The 23,049-nt window shown below is 45.4% G+C and overlaps 5 protein-coding genes across 5 annotated transcripts; 2 read left to right on the top strand and 3 right to left on the bottom strand.

Annotated features, from left to right (window-relative positions):
• Positions 1–2,437: 2,437 nt before the first annotated feature.
• LOC117858640 (membrane-associated protein VIPP1, chloroplastic) lies at positions 2,438–7,030 on the bottom strand. Its single transcript, XM_034741750.2, has 11 exons — positions 6,821–7,030; positions 5,753–5,844; positions 5,549–5,659; positions 5,018–5,082; positions 4,847–4,928; positions 4,526–4,600; positions 4,299–4,369; positions 4,141–4,223; positions 3,448–3,512; positions 3,291–3,365; positions 2,438–2,829 (listed from the first exon to the last, which is right to left on the bottom strand). Exons 1-11 carry the CDS (start codon positions 6,921–6,923, stop codon positions 2,710–2,712), a joined length of 942 nt encoding a protein of 313 aa, XP_034597641.1. The 5' UTR covers positions 6,924–7,030; the 3' UTR covers positions 2,438–2,709.
• Positions 7,031–7,365: 335 nt separating this feature from the next.
• On the top strand, positions 7,366–11,702 carry LOC117856564 (cytochrome b561 and DOMON domain-containing protein At3g07570). The gene is given in 5 exon segments (XM_072294043.1): positions 7,366–7,396; positions 7,501–7,883; positions 8,322–8,551; positions 8,553–8,798; positions 9,278–11,702. Coding segments are annotated over 5 exon segments (1,689 nt in total). The 3' UTR covers positions 10,077–11,702.
• Positions 11,703–11,886: 184 nt separating this feature from the next.
• On the bottom strand, positions 11,887–15,973 carry LOC117855909 (proteasome subunit beta type-7-A). Its single transcript, XM_034738308.2, has 9 exons — positions 15,798–15,973; positions 15,016–15,157; positions 14,233–14,374; positions 14,047–14,143; positions 13,898–13,967; positions 13,718–13,822; positions 13,466–13,564; positions 12,349–12,439; positions 11,887–12,268 (listed from the first exon to the last, which is right to left on the bottom strand). The coding sequence occupies exons 1-9, from the start codon at positions 15,956–15,958 to the stop codon at positions 12,192–12,194; spliced, it is 984 nt and encodes a 327-aa protein (XP_034594199.1). The 5' UTR covers positions 15,959–15,973; the 3' UTR covers positions 11,887–12,191.
• A 646-nt stretch (positions 15,974–16,619) lies between these two features.
• On the top strand, positions 16,620–18,017 carry LOC117855910 (RHOMBOID-like protein 13). Its single transcript, XM_034738309.2, has one exon. It carries the CDS (start codon positions 17,007–17,009, stop codon positions 17,826–17,828), a length of 822 nt encoding a protein of 273 aa, XP_034594200.1. The 5' UTR covers positions 16,620–17,006; the 3' UTR covers positions 17,829–18,017.
• Positions 18,018–18,647: 630 nt separating this feature from the next.
• On the bottom strand, positions 18,648–22,688 carry LOC117855907 (calreticulin-3). The gene is made up of 14 exons (XM_034738307.2): positions 22,515–22,688; positions 21,873–21,980; positions 21,534–21,726; positions 20,972–21,230; positions 20,822–20,878; positions 20,699–20,746; positions 20,473–20,559; positions 20,339–20,396; positions 20,103–20,170; positions 19,886–19,981; positions 19,750–19,806; positions 19,555–19,602; positions 19,157–19,183; positions 18,648–19,041 (listed from the first exon to the last, which is right to left on the bottom strand). Exons 1-14 carry the CDS (start codon positions 22,621–22,623, stop codon positions 19,030–19,032), a joined length of 1,227 nt encoding a protein of 408 aa, XP_034594198.1. The 5' UTR covers positions 22,624–22,688; the 3' UTR covers positions 18,648–19,029.
• Between the last annotated feature and the right edge of the window lie 361 nt (positions 22,689–23,049).

Here is a 23,049-nt window from a genome sequence, read left to right as displayed (position 1 = left end):
TGCTTCAGATTTTTCCTGCGTCGTCCTGGACCTGGAGTTTTCAAAGCATAGTTCGTCCTAGTCGTGGCCGTGAACTCGTGCCTAGAAATTCGGAGCGCACGCACGCAGTAACGCAGAGCTTGTTCTTCAAGTTTTCAACCACGGGGTAGCTCGAGTCAAATGTCCAGATAAGCCAGCATCATCGTAGTTTGGTTGGCGACAGACACCGCGTCCTGCAGATTTGCACGGCTGCAAGTCAAAAAGAAAGACTAGTGGTGCCGATCCATCTACCACTACAGATCCTAACGCCGTGTTCGGCGAAATAGCTGATTTGGTCGTTGAGAAATGGGTTTGGTTATGATATTTCTTCAGTAATCCTGTTGCAGAGGACTATCTGAACTCAGAATGACGAGTTGGCCAGGAACACCACTTAAAAAGGACTACAATTCGTCGCCAAAGTCCAGGCCTACCTAATACCACAAACAAAGCTCTCTCATCCATCATCGAAGCCTGCTAATTGCTGAGACCAAGCCAAAAAAAAATGGCCGAAACCATACACAAGAGCAGCTAGGGATATGTCGGACAAAACTGAACCATGCAGTAACAAGGAGTAGCTTTTATCTATATGATGTATTTACATCTCTTCAGAACCAACCAGAGGAGGTTCAAAGCAAGAAAACAAAAATGGTGTTGTGAACAGGAAACCAAAGAACTTGAAGAATTTCTGTGAAACCACAGGCCGGGTACAGTCTACTAGTCCCTAACTACAGAGCAGCTAGCTGCAGGCTTCACCCTTTCGTGAAAACCGCAGGCTTACTGCGCTACGCGGCTACGCGCACGCCGCCGTCCGCGGGCCGGCTCAGTGGCCGGCGCCTCCCCCGCTGGGCCCCTGGGGCAGCATCTCCATGAGCGCCGACACCACCGCGTCGTACGCCGACCCCGCGCCCGCCGCCGGGCTCGGCGGCACGGGCCTCGCCGCGTCCGCGCACCGCGCCGCCAGGCTCAGCGCCACGACCGCCGCGAGCAGCACGACGGTGACGAGCGACAGCCCACGGTGGCCCATGGCTAGCTTGCTGCCTCGCTGTACGTGTGTCTCTCAGGCTCCTTCACGACGACGAACAAGCTACGCGTGCGCCGCGCTCTTCTCTGCTTGGCTCTGTGCTGTGGGTGGACACACACCGGCAGAGGCCGCTGCGCGTTTATATAGGGCGTGCCACTCCGGGGCACGTACGTGCCTGGTATGTGCCGGGTCGCCGGCCGGGCTTTTCTTTTTCTTCCCTGCACGGCACCACGTCTCCGCTTTGCAGCCAACTAGGTTGAATTCTTCGTGCAGGAATGCTGACTCGTTTATTCAGTGCTGCTGCTGGCTGCAGGGAACCAAGAACCGGTCAAGAAATCAACTCCACGATGAGATCGAATTGATTTTTTTTTCCTTCTTTTCTCCCCACGGCCAGCACTGCACTGATGCGTTCGTTGGACCAGAGAAAAGGTCAAGGGTTTGCCACGCTCGCTGCCACGAGGCCGCGGGCCACCGCCCGAATTTTCGGTGATCCCCTCACGGGCGTCGGGCGGCACTGGGGTTTTCAGGCCGGTGCAGCGGCCGGCCGGCCAGGTTGGTGCGCCAGCGCCGCCCGCCCGGGGCACAGCCGCCTGATGGGAACCCGAAGCGGAACCGGTGCAGTACGTGGAGACGGTTGGGGTGGTGGAGAGTGGAGAGCTGAGACCGCGGCGTCGGCGTCTCAAAGTCCAACACGGGCGCACGCACGCAAACGTGCTCCCGGTTCCCAACGCACGGCACGGGCGAGGCAGTAGGCAGCGTTGGAAAGTCAAGACGGTTGAATTCACAGGCAGCCGGAGGAGCTCGGTTGGGTTGACACGCCAGCGTTGAGCTTGCCCACCCTGCTGACTCTTCTCCTAATTCCTTCTCCAAGTCGTGTACAGTGGCACAGGCACCAACTGTGCAACGGAAAGGAGCTAGTGCGCGTCAGCAAAACGTCATCGCTTATGAAGCCTCTTAAGTTTGACATTAGAGCTGAAGCTCTTTTCTTTTCTTTTCTTTTTTATAAAAAAACGAGGAACTCTCTGACCGAATGGCAACAATGCGTACAAGCAAGGGCGCAGGAACAAAAGCATGTACCACGGGTGCGACATTCAAAGTCCATGCGATGCAGAATTTGTCCTGCCAAAGTACGAATCAAGATGCTAATTCAAGACAAAAGAGTACGACCGGCACGATCAACATAGCAGAAAGTTTGATACAGCACTTTCCGACAAACTTCCGGTCATGCGACTGAACCATCAGAAATGGCACTGAAACCATCGTTTAACATGAACAGCGGACCAGTCGCACCCGAGTACTGACTTGGACCACTGCGAGGAAACTTCGATCGGCTTGAAGAATGAAGACTTGTAAGAGTCTCAACGCATGTTACGACACCAGCAGCGGGGGTCAAAACCATACGAGTGGAAACTTCAGACTTTCGAATTTATATATTGTGTGTGCAAAAAAGGCTCTAGGGCGAGCAGTGATTTACAACAATTTATGGATAACTGTACAAATGTCACTCGCAGGGGTAGGGGGTAATGCCGAGAATTTTGCAACATTCCGTACTCGTTAACAAACAAGGTGCACTGGAGTTTCAATGGCGCATTGGAGAAATCTGCGGCTATACTATATTCTGGGGGGCGAGATTTTTGTCAGGCCTGCTGAATCGACACGAGTGGTGGAATCTAGTACTCTTTGGCCCTCCTCCGCAGCTCATTTAGCTCACTCTCGATCTCTAGGTCGGGGAAAGGGCGAGCCGCACCTGAGTTGCTCACTGCTGTTCTACCCGGAGGAAGCTCCCCTTTCTGTAGTTGACACAAATAAATGTTTGTAAGAAGGAAAAAGGAAAACCAAAAACACACAGAAAGAAGTTGGTGCTCTATGGTAATGAATTATTCACTTAGCTTGTTCCGAGGATGAAAATCAACAGACATAATGTCAAGTTGCAGGTTTTGTTCAACAGTATGGCATGATATACTAGGTACAAATTTATGTCAGTATGATGAACACGGCAGAAACAACTTTTAAAGCTGAAGATTAATTGAGATTATAGAAAATGAAATGAGAAAACATCAATACTTTTTAGAGGGGCCCATAAGTATGCTGAACAACAACTTTTGTATGTCCTATGTCTCATATACATCAAAGTAGATCACATTTCATTATCATGCGCAAGACAAAACAGACAAAAATCAATGGGAAATATATCATTAGCTTGAAATTTTGTTACCGACTGATAATCTGAGCATCCAATAAAAATACGTACCGATGAACTTCCGGATAGTTCTCTTTTCATTTGCGCAAGATCATCATCAACAGATGAAGTCTCCAGCAATGCAAACTGTGTACAAATAAATAGTGATAAGAATATGTGATTACTACAATAGAATTAATAATGATCACTTCATGACATCCAATTTTACCTTTCCTTCTAGATCATCGGTTGCTAACTGACCAAGTGCCTCTGCTTGGGACTCCATCGCCATAACTAACAGCACGGAATTTGCAATTATTTTTATGAACCAAAGATTCAAATCGTTTCTCATGAGGTATCACTCATTGCAAATTAACTTGGCCAGGAAGAAAAGGTAGAGGTCGATGTCATTCCTCAACTTAAAAGCAGGTGTGTAACCTTAAAAAGTCAACACATGCAATGCAACCATGCAAGAAGATGAGATAGTTGTACTTTGCCAAGATTATAAATAGTGACATATTCTGGAATATACCAATAAAAATCTTGCTATGGAAAATGAGAATATGTTCAAAAGGCAACAAAAATGCATGTGTCATCTTGGTGAACTTTGACAGTGTAGCTGCCAATAATTTACATTGTCTCCTAAAATTTAGCTGATATGGTGTACTTAGAATATTTGGTGGCTAACAGGGTAATGATTTTTTTGCTGCTAAGTTATGGAAGCCTTTAGCTGTACATTGGATATGCTCCGAAACCACTACAGGGTATTGATGTTAACTACTTGACAGTATTTTCATTGCTTGAACTCTTGCAGTTTTAATCTACATTTGACACATAACGTGTCTCTGGCCTCAACAGGAACCAGTGCCAGCACACCCACAGTGAAAACAGGTTGAGTAAGTAATAGTCAAGGAGATAATACCTTTTTCCTCCATTTTCTCAAATGCTGAAAGGGCACTGCTTGTATTTACATTACCCAACATTTCACTCACTTTTGTTGCCGTCCTGAAGGGGGGAAAATCTCAGTGCATCCATAATACACAGGAACGAAATAATAATTAGTAAATGATAAATGCATACTTGGCTGATTGAGCACGGGCCTTTAGGGTATCCTTTTTCTGCTTGGCCTCTGCTATCTTGCTCTCAAGAAGCTGCACAATGGCATACTCAACGGGTCAGTAAAGATAATCTCATGATTAAAAAAAGTGAAATAAGCACCTTTCACCATTTGTGCCACGTTGATCCAATCAAATAGACAAATAATACTGACACAAAATCAAGATTGCAGTAAAGGCTAATAAGCTCACCTTGGTATTTGAAATCAAATTTTCAACAACACCCTTCTGCTGATCAAGCTGGGCCCTTAAGGAGCTTGCATTATCCTAAGCAAATAATAACAATAATAATAGAAGTGTATCAGGAATTTGATATGTAAAGTTAATATATGGTACTTGTAATATAAGAGTATATGTTGCAGACACGTTATTGCCAAACAGCGCGATAAAAAGCCAGCAAAACACTTTGCACAACATCCATGTGACACGATTAAAAGGTAAAAACTAAGTTGCAGTTAAACAGTATGACAAAGCAGACATTGAACCATAACTCTAGATTTAGATGATACATACAGCATATGATTTACGCCGCTTAAGGGCTTCACGGGCAAGATCCTCATCCCCCTTTTGAAGAGCAAGTTGAGCCCTCCGATACCTACATTTTTCATAAAAATGTAAACAATTTACAGTAAAGCAACCAGATGGCAGAACCCAACGTTTGCTTGCAATTAACCATAATATTACCAATCATTGGAAGCTTGTTCAGCAGCTTTGTATTTGTTCTCAAGCCGCTTTTGAGATGCCAAGACCTTCCAAAACCACAATCCATGTCAGCAGGAGAGTGCAATAGAACAAGTATAGAGAACCAGATTTTCATTTTGTGAATGCACAGTGAGCAACAAATATAAGAAGCAGCTAACTGACAAAATATTAGGGAACAGGAATGGCAATAGAACAGAAAGTAGTTGAAAAGGAAGCATTAAGATACTAATGGAAATTAAGAGCATGTGCTTTTTTTTGAAGCAATATGGCAGGAGCTCCGCCTTTCATTATAGAAGGAGAGAAGAGCTCTGCCTTTCATTATAGAAGGAAAGAAGTTTAAGTACAAATAAAACATGGGGGTTAACCTCTGACAGCCCCCAAGCGCGCAGAGGCACCCCCCAAGCCCTATGTCAAGGATGACAGGGCAAACACAAATGGAGAAAAGGCACAACAAAAATTAAGAGCATGTGCTGTCAATGATGAAATTTATGATTGACTACAATCAGAACAAACCTGAGCAGTGGCTTGACGCATCTTTGTTAAATCATCATTCATCTCGAGAACCGCCTGATCTAGTATCTTCTCAGGGTCTTCAAATGTGCTTAAAACAGCATTTGCATAGGACTAGACAAACCAGAGAGCCAAGTGCTTTAGATAATCAGAAGCAGAAGAAAAAAAATCTATTGATGACATAATGAAGGAAACGATACCACTCACCTTGACAACCCTAGATAGTCTATCAAAGAGGTTGGCATTGCACTTAAATCTGCTGACGTTTGATTGTCGTATGTGCACAACTCTAAGTGAAACTGCAGAGCAAGAAATAGGTAAATTAGAAGTTGTCAACATGGCTTGTAGCTCATCGCCATATTATACTCTAGCATCTTTTTACTATTGCTCTCAAATGAAGCATAATGGCTAGCATTACTGACAGTAATGCAACAACATGCCATCCAATATCTGTATTACCATGTGCATCGAGAACATTGACTGGAAGAAAGAAAATCATATTTTCTGAAATTCTAAGATGTTTCCATAATCGTCAAACAATGGTTTCGCCAAGCTGCCATCTCACACAATGAAAGATTATTGGAGGCCGTTTATGTTTTTTAAGTTTATGGGATAGCATATTTCAGGGAACTCTAGATAAAAAGGGAGGGCAGGCCCCGAAGCGTGGTACATACTGTACTAGCATTGATAAACATGATTAGAGCTCCAATCAGCATTCCCCAACACATTTAGTTTGATGATACATACTTCAATTCAATCTGCATCTAAAACCAGGGTCATTTACAAATCACTAGGACTCATTTAGTTCTGCAGATAGAGAAAATAGGATACCATTTAATCAAGAAATGATGTGTTTCAAAGTTTAAACATAACCAACTGAAACTGAAATCATAGTTTTATGCTCATTTTTTCGATAATGGTGCAAACAAGTTGGGCTTTACACAGACCTAACATTGCAACCTCCACCACATAATGGTCTGTTGCAACGAGCTACTTAACACCATCATGGAAAAGGACGTGAGTACACAATAGGGGCAAGCAAAGGCAGTGACCACAACGCTCCAACTGTTGGCACTGAATCAACAACAGCATGACGAACTACAAACTCTCAAGTTTGGCACTGCAAAGTGTGGCTATCGACCAAGCATGGCCCAAGCCACCAAATAAACATTGGAGCACGCTAATCGAATGCGCAAACGAAAACATCATGCACAAACCTCTACCGCGAGCACGGATAAGACGGGGAAGTGGGGGTACGAATTCGGGGGGACGCACCGCGGCCGTTGAGAAAGGAGGTCTTGAGGCCGGTCCGGCGGAAGCTGGCGGAGGCCGGCGGCGGCGCGAGCCTCAGGCTCGTCGGCGGAGCCCTAATCTCCATCGATTCGGGCGGGGGGTTAGCCGAGAACGAAGCGGGGGATTTTTTTTTTTTGTTCACTACCTTCTTTTTTTTCTGCTTGGTGTTTCGATTCGCTCTATCTCCGAGGGTGAGTTCGTGTGGAGAAGAGAAGCGGTGGGAAGAGAGAGCGATCTCGGGTCGAGTCGGGTCGAATGGACCGTGGAAGCTTAGAACGGCCCACACGGCCCAAGGAATATTTGTGGAGAAGCCCAATAAAAAGAGAAGTTTTTTTTTGAAAGCAATAAAAAGAGAGAATTTGATGCGGTCCAACTGTACAACAAAAAAACTGTTTTCTGGGTTGATTTGAGCTTTTATCAACAAAGCTTCAGCCCATGTATTTGCGTTTTTTGGTAACGAACTTATTTTGCAAATGAAGTCAAGATAAAGTTTGAAATGATTTTTGCTTAAAAAATAAAGAGGACTAATGAAACTGCAAGAAATAAAGCAACCAGAAGGCAGCATATTTAATTTCCAGAAGAGAACTAGAAGCCAACATATTCTAGTACACCATGCACACCAACTCATTCCTAATCTCTGCATAAACAATGTTCTATCAAAGGCGGGACACACGCCAATCGCTTATTTAAAACGCGCCATCACCTCGCAAATCATTCCAGACACTCGCTGGGCACGCCGGCCACGGCGCCCATAGCTTTCGACTCCACTCGATCGTCTCACCACCACGAAGCTCGCGAAATCAATCGACGACCTCGCGTTCACCCTCCGTGCACGCGCGCGCCATGGCCAGAACCACGAGAGCAGCGAACCACGCCACGCTCTCTCCCGGTCGTCGTGGCTCTCTGCTTCGTCAGTTTGTACCCGCCCTCGGTGAGCTCGCAGAGCGCGGCGGACTCGTGCAGCAACGGCCTCAGGCTCGTCCCCTTCAACACCACCGGCCTCGCCTGCTTCGAAGCATGGCCCTCGCAAGATTTCATCCTAAGAGTAAGCGCTCAGCGTTAATGGATATATTAGGGGTTGTTTGGTACGAGGTGTTAAACTTTAACAGTGTCACATCGGATGTTCGGATGCTAATTAGGAGAACTAAACATGAGTTAATTATAAAACTAATTGCAGAACCCTGTGCTAATTCGCGAGACGAATCTATTAAGCCTAATTAATCCATCATTAGCAAATGGTTACTGTAGCACCACATTATCAAATCATGGACTAATTAGCTTAATAGATTTGTCTCGCGAATTACACTCCATCTGTACAATTAGTTTTATAATTAGCCTATATTTAATACTCCTAATTAGTATATAAACATCCGATGTGACAGGTGTTAAACGGTAACACCTCGTTGGTCTCAAATTTTCACGTATAGCGTTACGTTAATGCTCGTCGGCCGGGCACGGCGGCGGCTTCTTGGCATGCGCGCAGTTCGGCAAGGCGGCGGCGCAGGGGAGCAACGTGTGGAGCTTCGTGCTGTCGGCGCCGGACAACGGCGGGTACATCTCCATCGGCTTCTCGCCGACGGGGCGGATGGTGGGGAGCAGCGCGGTGGTCGGGTGGGTGGCGGCCGGCGGCGTCGCGGGCTCCGCGAGGCAGTACTACCTCGCAGGGACGAGCTCCAGGTCGTGCCCGCCGGACCAGGGCAAGCTGGCGCTCGCGCGCGGCGCCGACCGTCGTGCCCAAGGGGTCCCGCCTCCACCTCGCGTTCCAGCTCGCCGGGCAGCCGCTCACGGACCAGGTCTTATCAAACCAGCAAATAATATATCTCGTGCGCTTGCCAGTCTGTACCGTAAGGCTAGGGCGTGTGACTGCTACACGCGGGCGTCCTACTCCGTCTTACTCCACTAGCAACCACTTTCGGTGTCGAACGACCTCGCCGTGTAGCAGTCACGGAGATCTTCAGGGGTAGAGCACGTATGTTCTTTGCCTGCCTGAAACAAAATTCTGTCGTGTGATGTGCGCATATTATTGTATCATTGCACCTTGCGTTTGATTTCCTCGTAAAACCATGAGCGGGCCTTGTACAATCCGCATGCAGATCGAGTTGCTCGTTCCTGTTTTTGCAGTTTTCCAAATGAAGCGCCTACAACGTTCTTCTACTTAAAATGAAGTCCGGTTAAACTACTGCATAGATCACGAAATGGGCATTATAGGTTCGTTGTGGTGAAAATTATCCACGTCCAGGTTTAGTTCTTCGACTCAGCGCTGATTTCAGGAAAAAATAACGGCATTGTTCTTTTAATGGTTGACAACTGCGAGACGCCTGTATATGATAGATACTCTACTCTGTTTATAAAAAAAAAAAGCTTACACCAACTGGTACCGTGGCTCAACTGCCACGCGTTGTCTACTGAGCATGCATATTCGTCGAAGCAAGCTTAATTACGTTTCGACAGGTCTCACGTTCGAATCAAACGGATCCGTATAATCTACACCTCCGTTTTCGCCAGGAAACCACAGCCATCAACCTGCGAGCTGCCCGCCGCAGCCCACAGCAAACCTCACCAAGTCATCACTAGCAGCCAGCCAGCCAGAGCCCAGAGGAGAGAGATCAGATGCACACAGGAACATGAAGCCGAGGTCTTTTGTTCTTCCAGCGCCAGCATTAGCAGCGCGCTACTCGTGCTGCTACTGTCCTGCTCCATCAGCTCCGTCGCGAGGTCCCAGACGGCCGACTCGTGCGCCTCCAGCCCCGGCCTCGCCGCCGTCAGCCGCCTCATCCCCTTCGACACCTCCAACCTCACCTGCCTCGACGCTTGGCCCTCCCAAGGCTTCATCGTGCGCGTACGTCGTCAATCACCTCATGCTCTCTTGTACATACAAGTGTATAAACACGCTCCCGGGCACCACCCTCCTGGCGGCGCGCGCGTCCCGCCTCTACCTCGCCTTCCAGTTCGCCACCAGGCGCTCGGCGTCGCCGTGCTCGTCTTCGGCTGTCTGCAGGTGCTGGCGTTCCTGGCGCGTCCAGGGAAGGGGTCCAAGGTGAGGCGGTACTGGAACTGGTACCACCACTACGTCGGCCGCGCCGCGGTGGCCTGCGCCGTCGCCAACGTCTTCGTCGGACTGTCCGTCGTCGCGCACGAGGCCGCCGCGGCCTCCGCGTTCTACGGCGTGTTCCTCGCGGTCTGCGTCCTCGCCTCGGCTGTTGTCGAGGTCAGGCTCTGGAGAGCTGCTTCTGCTTGATCCAGCGACCGATCCATCGGGCTTTGGAGCGTGCACGATACTGCATCCGGGTGTACGAGATGAGGCGCAGATTCCTAAAATTCCTATCACATCGAATCGAATATTTAGATACTAATTAGGAGTATTAAATATAGATTAATTACGAAACCAATTGCACAAATGGAGGCTAATTTACGAGATGAATCTATTAAGTCTAATTAGTCCGTGATTTGCCAATGTGGTGCTGCAGTAAACATGTGCTAATGATGGATTAAGTAGGCTTAATAGATTCATCTTAGGAATGAGCCTCCATCTGTGTAATTAGTTTTATAATTAGCTCATATTTAGTCCTCCTAATTAATCTCCGAATATTCGATGTGACATGTCTGACCTAAAGATCCAAACACCCTCTAAGTTTTCAAATCAAGTGCTGGGTTCTGCAGCGCCTCGCTAGTCACGTCATGTGCCTGCAATGGACAATAATCCATTTTACAACTGAACAAATATACCGGAAAAAAGAGAGGAAATGATATCACTACTCCCCCATTGCAACCACCAAAATATTTTTATGTTTTTTTCACAAACCAAACATGAACAGATGAACTTCTGTACATTCGGCACCACCTGGTAGCAGCTCTTGGTTTTCTAGATTTTGTAGTCCTGCCTAGTAAGGGGTGTTTGGATCCAGGATCCTGAACTAAAGTTTAGTCCGTGTCACATCAAATATTCGAAGGCTAATTAGGAAGACTAAATATGAGTTAATCATAAAACTAATTACACAGATGGAGGCTAAACGGCGAGACGAATCTATTAAGCCTAATTAATCCATCATTAGCAAATAGCTAAACGGCGAGACGAATCTATTAAGCCTAATTAATCCATCATTAGCAAATAGTTACTGTAGTAGCACATTATCAAATCATGGACTAATTAGGCTTAATAGATTCATCTCGCCGTTTAGCCTCCATATGTGCAATGAGTTTTGTAAATAGTTTATGTTTAATACTCCTAATTAGTATATTTCGAATGTGACAGGAGCTAAAGTTTAACCCAGGGATCCAAACACCCCCTAAGAGATAAAACAACAGTAATCTCAGTAGGAGATTTTTTTTTCTTTACAAAACACGTATCCAAATAGCCCAGCAAGTAGCCGCCGCAAGGGCAACAGAGTGAAAAGTAGCACTGCTTTTTTATAAAATGGTTTGCCCAAATCCAATGTTGGTCAAACGAGAAGGTCGGCAATTAGCCCCAAAGACTTCCGTCATCAAACTCCTAACATACTTATTTGGTTACAGAGCAACCAAAGAAGTGCGAAAGCACAAAGTTCACTTCCCTCCCAGTCTCCCTTTAGCATAGTCTTTAGAAACCAAACATGAACTTAAACCCAAACCTCCAAAAGAGGGCAAATCTGGCACGAAAGAAGCATTCAAATACTTTGGTCCATTGAATCAAGCGTTTCCTTACTGCAAAAAAAAAAAAAAAAAAAAAAAATCCGAGTGCGAACCATCCCTTGCAAGATGTGTTAACACAGCATAATACAATCCTTTAGCGGACACGCCACCACCACATAATTTTCACACGGTTAGCAATCTAGCATGCACGTTTTGACAGAACTGAACATAGATACCAACAACAAATGAGGCTTGAACCCTGCACTACAAGTCCAGCATAGTTGAAACTACGGCATCAGTCATGATTTGTCTAGTCAAAGGGCCAAATATGCTTGCTAATCGTTTCCCTCATCATGAAACTAACAATTGATGCAGCGGTAATAACAAATTAACAACTGACAAGAAAATACCACACCATCACAGTTTTAAACAATTCCACATTCGGAACCAACAATCACTTGAAAATATGTCAACATCAGAAACACTTAACCATAAAAGGGCTTGTTTGCTTAGAACCGTGGGACAGGCAGCAGATCCAGCCCCAGACGTCCAAATTCAGACTGGTACAAGCAGCTCTGATCAGCTCCAACCCAAACATGCCCTTTAAAAAGTCTGGATTCAGTCCAGAAAGTACAACAAAGACATCCATTTTTTCTTGTTCTAGCAGCCCCACTAAGAAAAATTACGTAAATTCTGAATATGACCACTCTGAATATGACTGTTGTCCGAATGTAAGAATGTATGATCACTCCTCCATTGCATCGCCACCCTCAGCAACCTCAACCTTCTGCTTCAGCTGTGTTATCTTTGTCGACAGTACCTCTGCAAGCAAGAACATAATCATGCATGACTTTCTACTGTTCAATATGTCATATATTCTGTACCATTAGCAAGGAACTCACCAGTCTGCCCCTTGGTGAAGCTGTATCCCTTCGAGCTAACATATGTTCTTGGATTCGGCAACTCGTGGTTTCTCAAGTATTCTGTCTTCCCCTGGTGAAGTCAAAAGGGTTTGGTTAGCCTTTGAAGCATTTCTAAGAACATATTTCATGTTCTTCGATTTGCTCACAAGGCATCTATGCCAAATGGTAGCATGCAAAATACAGTATTATAGTTTACTCAAATGAGCATCATTGGAAATTGAAGGCCAGAAGTAATCGAACTATGTGCAAGCAATATACTCCCTCTGTTTCAAATTAGTTGTCATTCTACTTTTGTTAAGCATTTCTATCTTTGACCATAATTTTCTACAAATTCATATAGTTTAACATCATAACAACAACAACAACAACAACAACAACAACAACGTAGCCTTTCAGTCCCAAGCAAGTTGGGGTAGGCTAGAGTTGAAACCTAACAAGAGCCACAAATCAGGGTTCGGGCACATAAATAGCTGTTTTCCAAGCACTCCTATCCGGGGCTAAATTTTTGGGTATATTCCATCCCTTCAAATCTCCTTTTATTGCCTCTTCCCATGTCAATTTTGATCTTCCTCTACCTCTCTTCACATTACTGTCATGCCTTAGGGTTCCACTACGCACCAGTGCCTCTGGAGGCCTTCGTTGGACATGTCCAAACCATCTCAGCCGGTGATGGATAAGCTTTTCTTCAATTGGTGCTACCCCTAACCTATCACGTATATCCTCATTCCGGACTCGATCCCTCCTCATATGACCACAAATCCAACGCAACATACGCATTTCCGCAACATCATAAGATTTATCCTTTTTGATTCACCATGAGAAATATTCTCATAATATAAAATGTGCATGTTGTTAAACTATACGAATTTCTAGGAATTAATGGTAAAATATAGAAATGTTTGACTTGGGACAGTGCTAGAATGACACCTAGTTTCAAACTGAGGGAGTATTGTATCAAAGTTGACAAATACAATGCCACACAGATAGTTTAAAAGTTCATTCTCTAATAAGTAACAATACATTATGCTTTGATGTATTTTCAAAGTTTGCAGTGTTTTGTCAATTTCAGTCATGACACAGAAAATGGAATACATACCTTGGTTATCACACAGACATCCACGTTGCTTCCACTACCCAAGTCGTTGAAGATACCACCACGGATTGCATCGGTCACAAGTTGTATTCCCTCCTCCCTCTAGAAGATAAAAAGGAATTAAGGCATTATACAATATGAACATACATTTGTAAATTAAAACAAACACCATCAAATGCAACTTCAGTCACCACAGAAGACAAACTATATTGCCAACATAATCAAATCAAGGAACTGTTGCACCGGTTCACTTACCGTAAGCCCTTCTTTGTACTTCGATTCAAACACCGACATTGCAGCAAGCGATCCAGAACCCATCGTGGCAAAAGGAAGAGTATCTGTGGAGCCATGCGGATAAACCTGCACTTTCCAAAGGTAATTTAACTACCCTAACTTTTAATTACAACAAGCAACAACCAGTTACAAGTTACTCACAGTGTGTAGGTGTGGTCCAGTACAATCCACTCCACCAAGAACAAGAGCAGCACTGACATGGCCTTGATACCTAAACATAATTGCATAAGTAGGTCAGGTGTCACAGAATGACAGGAAGTTGTAATTATGCCTGTCCGATAGGAGCTCACTTGAAAAGGTGCGACTTCAGCAGTGTAAGAGCTGTCACGACTCTTGATTCACGACCAGTTGCATATCGGTGAAGCTGTAGCTGGGAGCTCACCATATCTGAAGTAAAAGAAGCAAAACGTAAGAAGGAATTCAAGGGAAGAAATGGGAGTTGGAAAGGCCAGAATGACATTCTTTTAGTCATTTACCTGTAACAGCCTCTGTGTCAGCAGCAGTTCCTGCTCCACAGCAATATATGTTTGGCGCCATAAAGTGGATTTTCTCACAATTCTTATCAGCAACTATAGGCCCCTCAGTTGCCCTTGTGTCTGCCCCAAGAACAACCCCATCCTAGATATCAAAATATAGTTTAGTACAACGTTAACCTCAATACAGCAATATGAAACAATGCCTGTTCAAACAGGTCACAGGAATGCGGTATCTTTCATCCATTAGCACTGCACTAAGAGCAACAGGTACAGATACTAAAAATTTGCTACAAAAGTGTTAAGGTAAAACTACCATCATTAGATTTATTCAATCACAAGTTACCTCAAATCAAGATTCCCCAGAGCATCATTTGCATAGTATTTCAGCATCAGTATTAGTATTTTTTTTGTGTATGTATACCTTCCCCCCCTGAGCTAATACGACTAAAAGGCTAAGAAACAAACATTACAAAAGAGAGGGGTTTTTTCAGAGTTCCACTAGGCTGGTGGTTTGCACTGAGCATTTTCCCAAGTCGTATCATTAACATGTACCGCAATATGGGTATGTGCATAAGAAGGTTAACTTAAAATGTCAGACAGATTTTCCAAAGATCAACTGCGCTGATCAGCGCTCCAAAAATAAGTTTCCAAACCTACTAACATTAGAACGACAGTACTAGGTTCATGCCTATCAAATTCACAAACGTGGGTAACTCGAACCAGCAAAAGACACAATACTAATTCCAGAATAATGAAAAGTTAACAAGTGAATGTGAGCTGCACCTGAAAGACGAGGCCGACGATGGTGGTCCCGGTCTTCAGGAAGCCGGGGATCTTGAGCCCCTTCTTCTCCAGAAAGTCGTTCCTCCGGCACAGTTCGTAGCTGAACCCGCCCTTCGCTGGGAGATCCATGGAGCCCGTCATCCTGCACCACAAAAGCACCACAACAGATCAAAATCACGGCGAATTGGCACAAGTCACCAATCAATTAGCCCTAAACCCCTAGCATATCCACCGGCCCCAGGCCGGCCACGCGCAGCCCACCGCAACCACCAGAATAGCACCCGAGCCCTCCCCAACGACCATGGCACAGCCGAGTCGAAAGCGACACCGGAATAGATCGGGAACAGGGGAGCGGACGGCATGGACGGGGAGGAGGCGGACGTGGGCGGCAGCAAGCAGAAAGGAGAAAGAGCGGGGGAGATGGCCGGCAGCACCACCCCGTCGCGCCAAGCCGAAGCCCAACAGGAACCACCACCAAGACCGGATCTGGTGGAGGAAGACAGCAATACGGGTGGAGGGAGAGGGGGAAGGGGAGCGTGCTTGGTGCTGTGGCTCGGGAACCCGCCGCCGCCGCCGCTTGCGGACGCGACGATGGCGACGGGCCAAGGAGCGCCGGAGGGAGCGAGCTTTTCGGGCGTACGGCCGTGTCGCCTTCCGTCCGCCTACGGCAGAAGACGGAGGGAGGCCGGGCTCTTCCCAAACCCAGTCTCCTCCAAGCCCGATTTGCGATGTGAATAGACTGCAGGGGAGGGAACACGGTAGGGTTCCGGCCGCGCGCTCACCTGATCTGAGCTCGGGGACGATGCGAGAGCGGCGAGCGGCGGGCCTTCTTCTTCCTGCTCGGTTCTCTGTTTCTGTTACCCTTTTTCTTTTGTTTTTGGACCCGAGGTGGAGGTGGAGTAGGGGTTGGATTGGGGGAGAAGAAAGAGATTACATGGGTCATCAAAGTTTTCACACTCGTGTAGTCGTGTGCTTCCGGTGGACGATCCACGGTGTTTGTATCTTAATATCATATCGAATATTCGAAGACTAATTAAGATGATTAAATATGAATTAATTATAAAATTAATTACATAGATGGAGATGGAGTCTAAACGGCGAGACGAATCTATTAGCAAATGGTTACGGTAGTAGCACATTGTCAAATCATGGACTAATTAGGTTTAATAGATTCGTCTTGCCGTTTAACATCTGTGCAATAGGTTTTGTAAATAGTCTATATTTAATACTCCTAATTAGTATCTAAATTTCAATGTAAGAGGGATTAAAGTTTAGCCTGGTGATCCAAACACCCCTAAGTACGACTGAACAATTTTTCAAAAGAAAAAAAACTTAAACCTAAAGCTACAAAAGAAGGCAAATTTAGCATGAAAGAAGCACTCAAACATCAACTTGCACACACACAAAAAAAAAACACGATTGAGTACTGTTATCTGTTTATTATCCAACGGGCCCAGAAAGACGGTCCGGTCCGGCCCAATAGCGGAAACACAAGTGGATGCGGCAAGTTGCAACAAAAGAAATCAAGGGAAATCTAGGGTGCTTACGGCAAATGCAAGATTAGCCACATCTCACAAGCTGAAGTCACAACTCAAGGGGAATGATCGTTTTGCAGCTTAGTCCTGGACTAATTGGAAAACGTACATCCTCCTCCTCCCACCCTCTCTCCCGAAGCAAAGCAACAGAACCCAAAGGGATTCCCAGCTCGAACAGTCTAGGGCATCGCCGAGAAGCTGCTCGAATCCCCTCCAAAATTCCAAGGCGAGAGCCACTGATCCATCGCAGAACCCATCAAATTTCACAATTCAAATCATCCAACCCCACCTCCCGCCACCAATTCGTGCACACCAAATCGAGCCCCCTATCCCCTCGCGATCAGTGAGTGTCCCCCCAATCCCCACGCGCCTCGCGAATCGCTGGATCATTTGCTCCCAATCCCCGAGCCAGGGTCCTAGGGCCGAAATCTCAGGAAGCTTTCTGCTGCAAGAAAAATGGGGAAGCCGCTGATCTACGAGATATTGGAGAAGCCGGCGAGCAGCAGCGTCATCGGCATCTGCTCCCTGATCTGGTGGTTCATCCAGAAGCGGGGCATCGGGTACGGGGACGTCGGGCTGAGCTACGAGGCCGCCGTCGACGGCGGGCAGTACTGGCGGGTCATCACCTCCGCCTTCTCGCACATCAGCGTGGTGCACCTGGTGTTCAACATGAGCGCGCTGTGGAGCCTCGGCGTCGTCGAGCAGCTGGGCCAGATCGGGCTCGGCGTCGAGTATTACCTGCATTACACGCTCGTGCTCGTCGTGCTGTCCGGGCTGCTCGTCCTCGGCTTCTACCACATGATGATTCAGAGGTTCAAGGTGGAGTACTTCAGGAGGGTCACTGCTGTTGGGTACTCCTGCGTTGTGTTTGGATGGATGACAATTCTGGCTGCCAAGCAGCCGTCCTCCAAGCTGAACATTTTCGGGGTTCTGTCACTGCCTATCAGCTTTGCGCCATTCGAGTCGCTGATATTCACATCGATCATCGTACCGCAGGCTAGCTTCATTGGCCACTTGTCGGGGATCATTGTCGGGTACTCAATTGCCTGGGGTCTTATTCATGGGATGAACAACTACTGGGCGATCACCATGCTCGGCTGGATTGTGCTTGTATTTGTGTTGAGCTTGAAGCGTACAGGATCTATGGAGTTGAGTTTTATTGAGATCGAACCAGTGACAGACCCCTCACTGCCTTCTGTTGGTGTGGTTTCCACCAGAAATGGTAGAACTCTGCAGATGGATGTGCTGCCCGGAAGAAGAGTTGCAGACATTGTATGATATGTGCAGAAATGTTTGACAAATCTTGTTTTTGTTATGAAAATTTTATCACGTTGGCACCATGCTATGTATTCATTTTCGAAATTCTGGTGTCACGGGTGTCTTTGGCCATTGCTGGTATAAAGGAATTCTTCATCTGGACTTTCAGATGCATCTTCATTTTGAAAAGAAAGGAATTCTTTTCTGCTAGTTACCATGTGAAGTGAGGTTTTCCAACTGAATTTCTTCAGTGCTGTTCTTATCGTGTTGTTTATAGGCACTGTAGCTTGCATGAAGCACTGATATAAGTATTCATTCCATCTGTTCCACGGAACCATTGGAGAAATTTTCTTTACAGGACAGCATTGTTTTGCGGGACATCGTGCAATTGCATGTTTCCTTTACACTGCTGTCTCACTGTATTTTGGAAATCTGATGCTGTTCCGCAGCATCAATCAATTAGTTCTAAACATAAATAGGCCTTACTATAGGAAGCTTAACCAGTTACTCATCGGCGGGGTGATGTAACAAGAATGTACTGCATAAGAGAAAACTCTGAGAGCTGCTTGTAGGCTCAGGGCTTCAGGCCTTTCTTCCATGATCTGACCTGAAAGCCTGAAACCTACCTGCACATTTATGCATCGGTGCTGATAATCCAAGGGTATCAGTAACTTTTTGAACATAAAATTATGTGAATGTCAAGTGTTCCTCAGCAACAGCACTTTGTGCGACTGACTTGGTAGGCAGTAAAATCTGGGATCATCATAATTTCGAATGGTCAACTTACTGTACTTACATTATTCATATTGGCAAAGACAATGTTTTGAGATGACAAAGGACTTGATAATGCAGTAAATTTGGGATCATCGTAATTTTGTATGGTCAACTTACATTATTCATATTGGCAAAGGCAATGTTTTGAGATTACAAAGCTAGCAAATTGCCAGTGCCGTGTAAATTACATGCACAACAGAGTCTCACCCCACTATTTCAGTGCCAAAGTCAAGTTTTCGCTGGAATGTCCTTCTGTTGCGCAGAAACACAGGAATGATCTTCGGCCTTGTCCATTTCATCTCAATCCTGGAATTTAATATTCTTTGGCGCATAGCAAGGAACACTTCAGGTAGTTTTGGCCTGTCGAATCAATTATTGGTGAAAACTATCATGCCGTGTCCATTGTGGCTTGAGATTATGCTTTGAAGAATGTATCATGTTGGGGTCTTCACAGCTCATCCTGAACATGAAACCAGCATAGTATGTAAGCTACTTGTCATAATCCAGTTAGGAAGTTCATAATAAGTATTACAAGTGCATTTTTTCCGTTAAAGAAAAGATGCATTTTGACTTACATGGTAGTCATCCCATTCCCTGGGACGCTGTAAAAGTAAGGAAGAGAGTTAGTGCACCATGTATGTATGTATGTATTTGGAACGTGCGACTGCATCATATTTTAGGCAATGACATGCGCCTCTAGCACATAAGCACAGCACAAGTCACAAATAAATGCAACCCTCTAGCAGTCTAGCTAGCAGTGCAAATGCAAAACACATAAACACAGCATTCCAAAAGAACATATTTCTATGTTAATCTATTTATGATTTGTTTCTGTAATGTGCCCCCATGAAGCATTGATGGTATGGTGATAATTCGAAAAAGAAACCAGAGTTGAACCCTTTTTATAGTTCGGATCTTCATGTAAAAGACAAAAAAGCTACATGAGCTATGTGACAAGATGAAGAAAACATACTCTCCTCCTTCGGCGCCGGTTTCCTTCATCCTTTCCTTTTTGAGCATCCTGTGCAACAGTTTAGCAGATAATTTAGCCTCTTTAACAGATTTTAATTATCCTTTTGATTCGAGGACATTAAATGCTGATCGACATAGAAGTAACTAAGTCCAACTGAAGATAGATCATTCATTAATCACAGCGCTTCATACTAACCCTATCTTCTCTAGCTTTCCTCTCCTTTTCAGCTTCTTCAAAAGCTTCCTTTTCAGCCTACAAAAATACAGAAAACTAAGATAGCGTTCCCAGGAGATAGAAGGGACCAATTTGGCAAAGTTTTATCTGCAGTTACCTCCCTATTCGCACCCACAGTTTCTTCAACAACTTTTCTTGCATAATCAGGGTCATCACAAATCAGAATGTTGTCGAAAACTGAACCAGCTTTTACCTGCATATGTTTGAGATATAAGTCTACTTCATGCTTACATCGCTCCAGAAATCATAATGCAGCAGGAAGCTAAAATGTTAACAAAACAGACATTTAAAAAAATAAAAACTATATATGTTACCTGCCAAACTTCAATTCCAAAATAGTTCAAAGGTTTCAGCACATAAAGATCTGGATCATCCTCAAACTCTGCAAATTAATACAGCTGATAGCGTCAAACTTCATCTTTAAAGCTTAGAGTGGGGTATAATTCAAAATCAGGTGCTGAATGGAATATTGGATATATCTTGAATGTAAATGGTAGTATTAAATACTTAACCACGCACACTAATAGAACCAATATCTTTATTTGCTTACCTGGATTATCAATCCATGGGGTTTTCCATTTACCCTTGTAGTTAGGATTCTTAATTCTCTGCAAGCAGGAGCATGTGAAAATGTGAACTCTATAACGATGTGCCAAGGACTGATTGCCAATCAAGATAACAGACCTTGCGTTTCCATGGTCCCTTGTATGCTGGATTTGATATCATTCTGGGCTTCCATATGCCATCATCATCATCATCCCATGTGTCAGGCTGGTTTAGAAGGAAAAAAGTCACATATTTGCCATATTCTGTTGTGTCTATTTATAATAAATCCTTTGCATGGGTGTTCCTTGCATATGTGACTCCATGGATCACATTTTAAGTTTGACTAATCTTAGAACTTGCGTACCTTTTTGTCCTTTGGATCAGGAATCTGTTTCGGGATAGAATCATAGCCCTGGCCAACACCAATGAAACGTTACACAACATGTGCGACAATGCATATTCAGAAAAGAATTGTGGAATCACAAACCTCTGGCTTAACCTCATCAGGATCTTCAATATACTCTCTGTCATCCCAATCCTTAGGCTGTAGTGAAGATGTATGCGTTGGGCAATATCAGTTTATAATGCTGTAAATTCTGGGCAAATTATAGCTCTAATTATAAAATTAATAACCAACCCTTTTGGCGTGAACATCCTTGATTTTACGAGGAGGGAGGATGTCCCAATCAGTGTACATGCTCCCAGATTCTCTTTCACGGTTATCAACCAGTAGGCTATAAGACGCGTCAGGCCTAAGAATGAAAGTATACACGTGGGTTAACTTGTCTGTCTCACATTCTAGATCTTTCTTGATGGGGTAATTCTGCCCTTGGTAAGAAAGTATAAGATGGAGCTTCTTTGTTTGAGTACCACATATATCTGGTCCAAACATCAAGCTGCACAAGAGAAAGTTATGGAAGTTAGCAGGCACCACTTCAGCAGCTGACAACAACAATAATTGAATAACAATAGAGGCTGCAATCCATATTCAGATACTACATTCAGAAACAATGACAGGATTATTCATTTGCAAACTGTGAAGCCTATATCAACTTCTAGAACACAGCCAGATTATGTGAGGTAGAGTGACATTCATCCACACCAACAATTAGAACATGCTAATGACATGTACAGCAAGGAAACAGTGCATCTTTGAAAAAGTGGGAATTTAAAGGAGCAAATGCCGGTAAGAAGTTTACCTGTATGGAGTATCCCCACTAAATTTTTTCTGGTTGACATAACCAGACATAAGCTTAATATATCCACCACCACACTCGATATCCTGCTCAAACTTAATGGAGTACTGAACCACCAGTGTCCGGTTCTTGTTACTGAATTTTGGGAACTTGGCTGAAATAGCAAAATGCCTAGCATCCATTGTTGTTTGTATTCCTGGTATGGTATCCACAAAAATAAAGCGCATGGATCAATAGACTTCCTGGAACTAAGCCGCTGAGCAAGCATTGCATGTTTTATGATAAAATGCTCAACATATAGAGCCAATTGAAACAGAAGCGTGGCAGGTTCGAAAAGTAAACCTTTGTCATCAGGATCTCCAGAGTATCTTCCCGCCGTGTGCTTGAACCTTCCAGCCTTCCCTTCACTCCTTTTCCAATCAGATTCCACCCACCGCGACTCCCAGCCATCTGAACATTCGAACCGGAACAGAACAATTTAGTACTAAGTTACTAACACAGTAAAACGCCCTGAATTAGAATAACAAGGATCCCATTAGATTGCATCAAGTGCATCATATCATCCGTTTTGTTCACTCCATGGAACAGACTCAGGCTCAGCATAAGCTAATAATTTCAATTGGAAAACTTGAGCACATCAGTTGAGCTCATCTCCAAACGGTCAAAACACAAAACCTTGACGGCCTTAGCCCTTAGCAAAAACGGAAGCATATACCCGCAACCATAGGGGCACTACGATAATACTCGCAAAGCAAAGGGGGTGACAACGAAAAGTAGCGCACGCCCATCAATCGTCCGTCTGCACTCAGAGCATTTCAGCAGTCATCCCAATTCAGTAGGCTGCCACTACCAATTCGGCAACTCGAACCAAAAGACAGAAATAGAAGCATCTATCCGTAGACAGCACGGGGCAAGCTAGGACTACCAATCGGGAAGCTGTTTGAGGAGCGGAGCAGACAGCAAGGAGGCGTGTGTACGCAATACCTTCGAATCGCTCCTCGAAGAAGACCTCGCCGGACGCTAGGAGCAGCAGCGACGAGAGGACGAGGAGGCGGCCGCTCAGGCCGCCGCCGCCGCGGCGAGGACGACCCATCGCCGGAGACGAAGCGGGGAGGGGAGCTTCGCTGCTGCTGCTGCTGCTGCAAGCGGGCTGAGCTTGTTGGACCGGAGGGGAATATTTGTAGTGCACGCGGGGGTCGAAGTACCCCTGGATGTTGGTCTTATTCACGGTAATGGCACCCTGCGCCTGGTCCAGCGAATTACTGGGTGGCACTTTGGTGATTTAGTGGAGAACCGTAGGTACTTCGGAAGTGGAGCGGAGCAGTGGTAGCAGCCTGCCAGCCTATCCAGTCGTCACTCCGATCGGACGGTGACCGGCAGGTGGGCCGGCCGCGACTCGTCAAAGTCAACGTCGCGGCCTCGGACGTCCCTACCTGGGTGGGGCCCGCGGAGGGGGATTGCCCGCCAAGCGCGTCTACGGCTGTTTGGTCTTTGGTCCTACTAAACTTCATCCCTACCC

The sequence above is a fragment of the Setaria viridis genome, chromosome 5 (genome assembly GCF_005286985.2).
Source record: "Setaria viridis chromosome 5, Setaria_viridis_v4.0, whole genome shotgun sequence".
In the NCBI taxonomy this organism is placed as follows: Eukaryota; Viridiplantae; Streptophyta; class Magnoliopsida; order Poales; family Poaceae; genus Setaria; species Setaria viridis.
This window is presented reverse-complemented; position numbering and strand designations above follow the sequence as displayed.

What these genes read in the sequence shown, in the direction of transcription:
- LOC117855910 (XM_034738309.2), top strand. Translation starts at nt 17,007, where the DNA reads ATGGGGAAGCCGCTGATCTACGAGATATTGGAGAAGCCGGCGAGCAGC.
- LOC117855907 (XM_034738307.2), bottom strand. Translation starts at nt 22,623, where the DNA reads ATGGGTCGTCCTCGCCGCGGCGGCGGCGGCCTGAGCGGCCGCCTCCTC. An exon ending in TGGAGATCCTGATGACAAAG is followed by an intron (nt 21,727 to 21,872) that starts GTTTACTTTTCG and finishes ATACCATACCAG; the next exon opens with GAATACAAACAACAATGGAT. An exon ending in CTGATGAGGTTAAGCCAGAG is followed by an intron (nt 20,747 to 20,821) that starts GTTTGTGATTCC and finishes GGTGTTGGCCAG; the next exon opens with GGCTATGATTCTATCCCGAA.
- LOC117858640 (XM_034741750.2), bottom strand. Translation starts at nt 6,923, where the DNA reads ATGGAGATTAGGGCTCCGCCGACGAGCCTGAGGCTCGCGCCGCCGCCG. An exon ending in TGCGTCAAGCCACTGCTCAG is followed by an intron (nt 5,083 to 5,548) that starts GTTTGTTCTGAT and finishes TGGTTTTGGAAG; the next exon opens with GTCTTGGCATCTCAAAAGCG. An exon ending in ATTTGATTTCAAATACCAAG is followed by an intron (nt 4,370 to 4,525) that starts GTGAGCTTATTA and finishes GCCATTGTGCAG; the next exon opens with CTTCTTGAGAGCAAGATAGC.
- LOC117855909 (XM_034738308.2), bottom strand. Translation starts at nt 15,958, where the DNA reads ATGACCCATGTAATCTCTTTCTTCTCCCCCAATCCAACCCCTACTCCA. An exon ending in TCGTCGGCCTCGTCTTTCAG is followed by an intron (nt 14,375 to 15,015) that starts GTGCAGCTCACA and finishes TTTGATATCTAG; the next exon opens with GATGGGGTTGTTCTTGGGGC. An exon ending in TGACACAGAGGCTGTTACAG is followed by an intron (nt 14,144 to 14,232) that starts GTAAATGACTAA and finishes CTTTTACTTCAG; the next exon opens with ATATGGTGAGCTCCCAGCTA.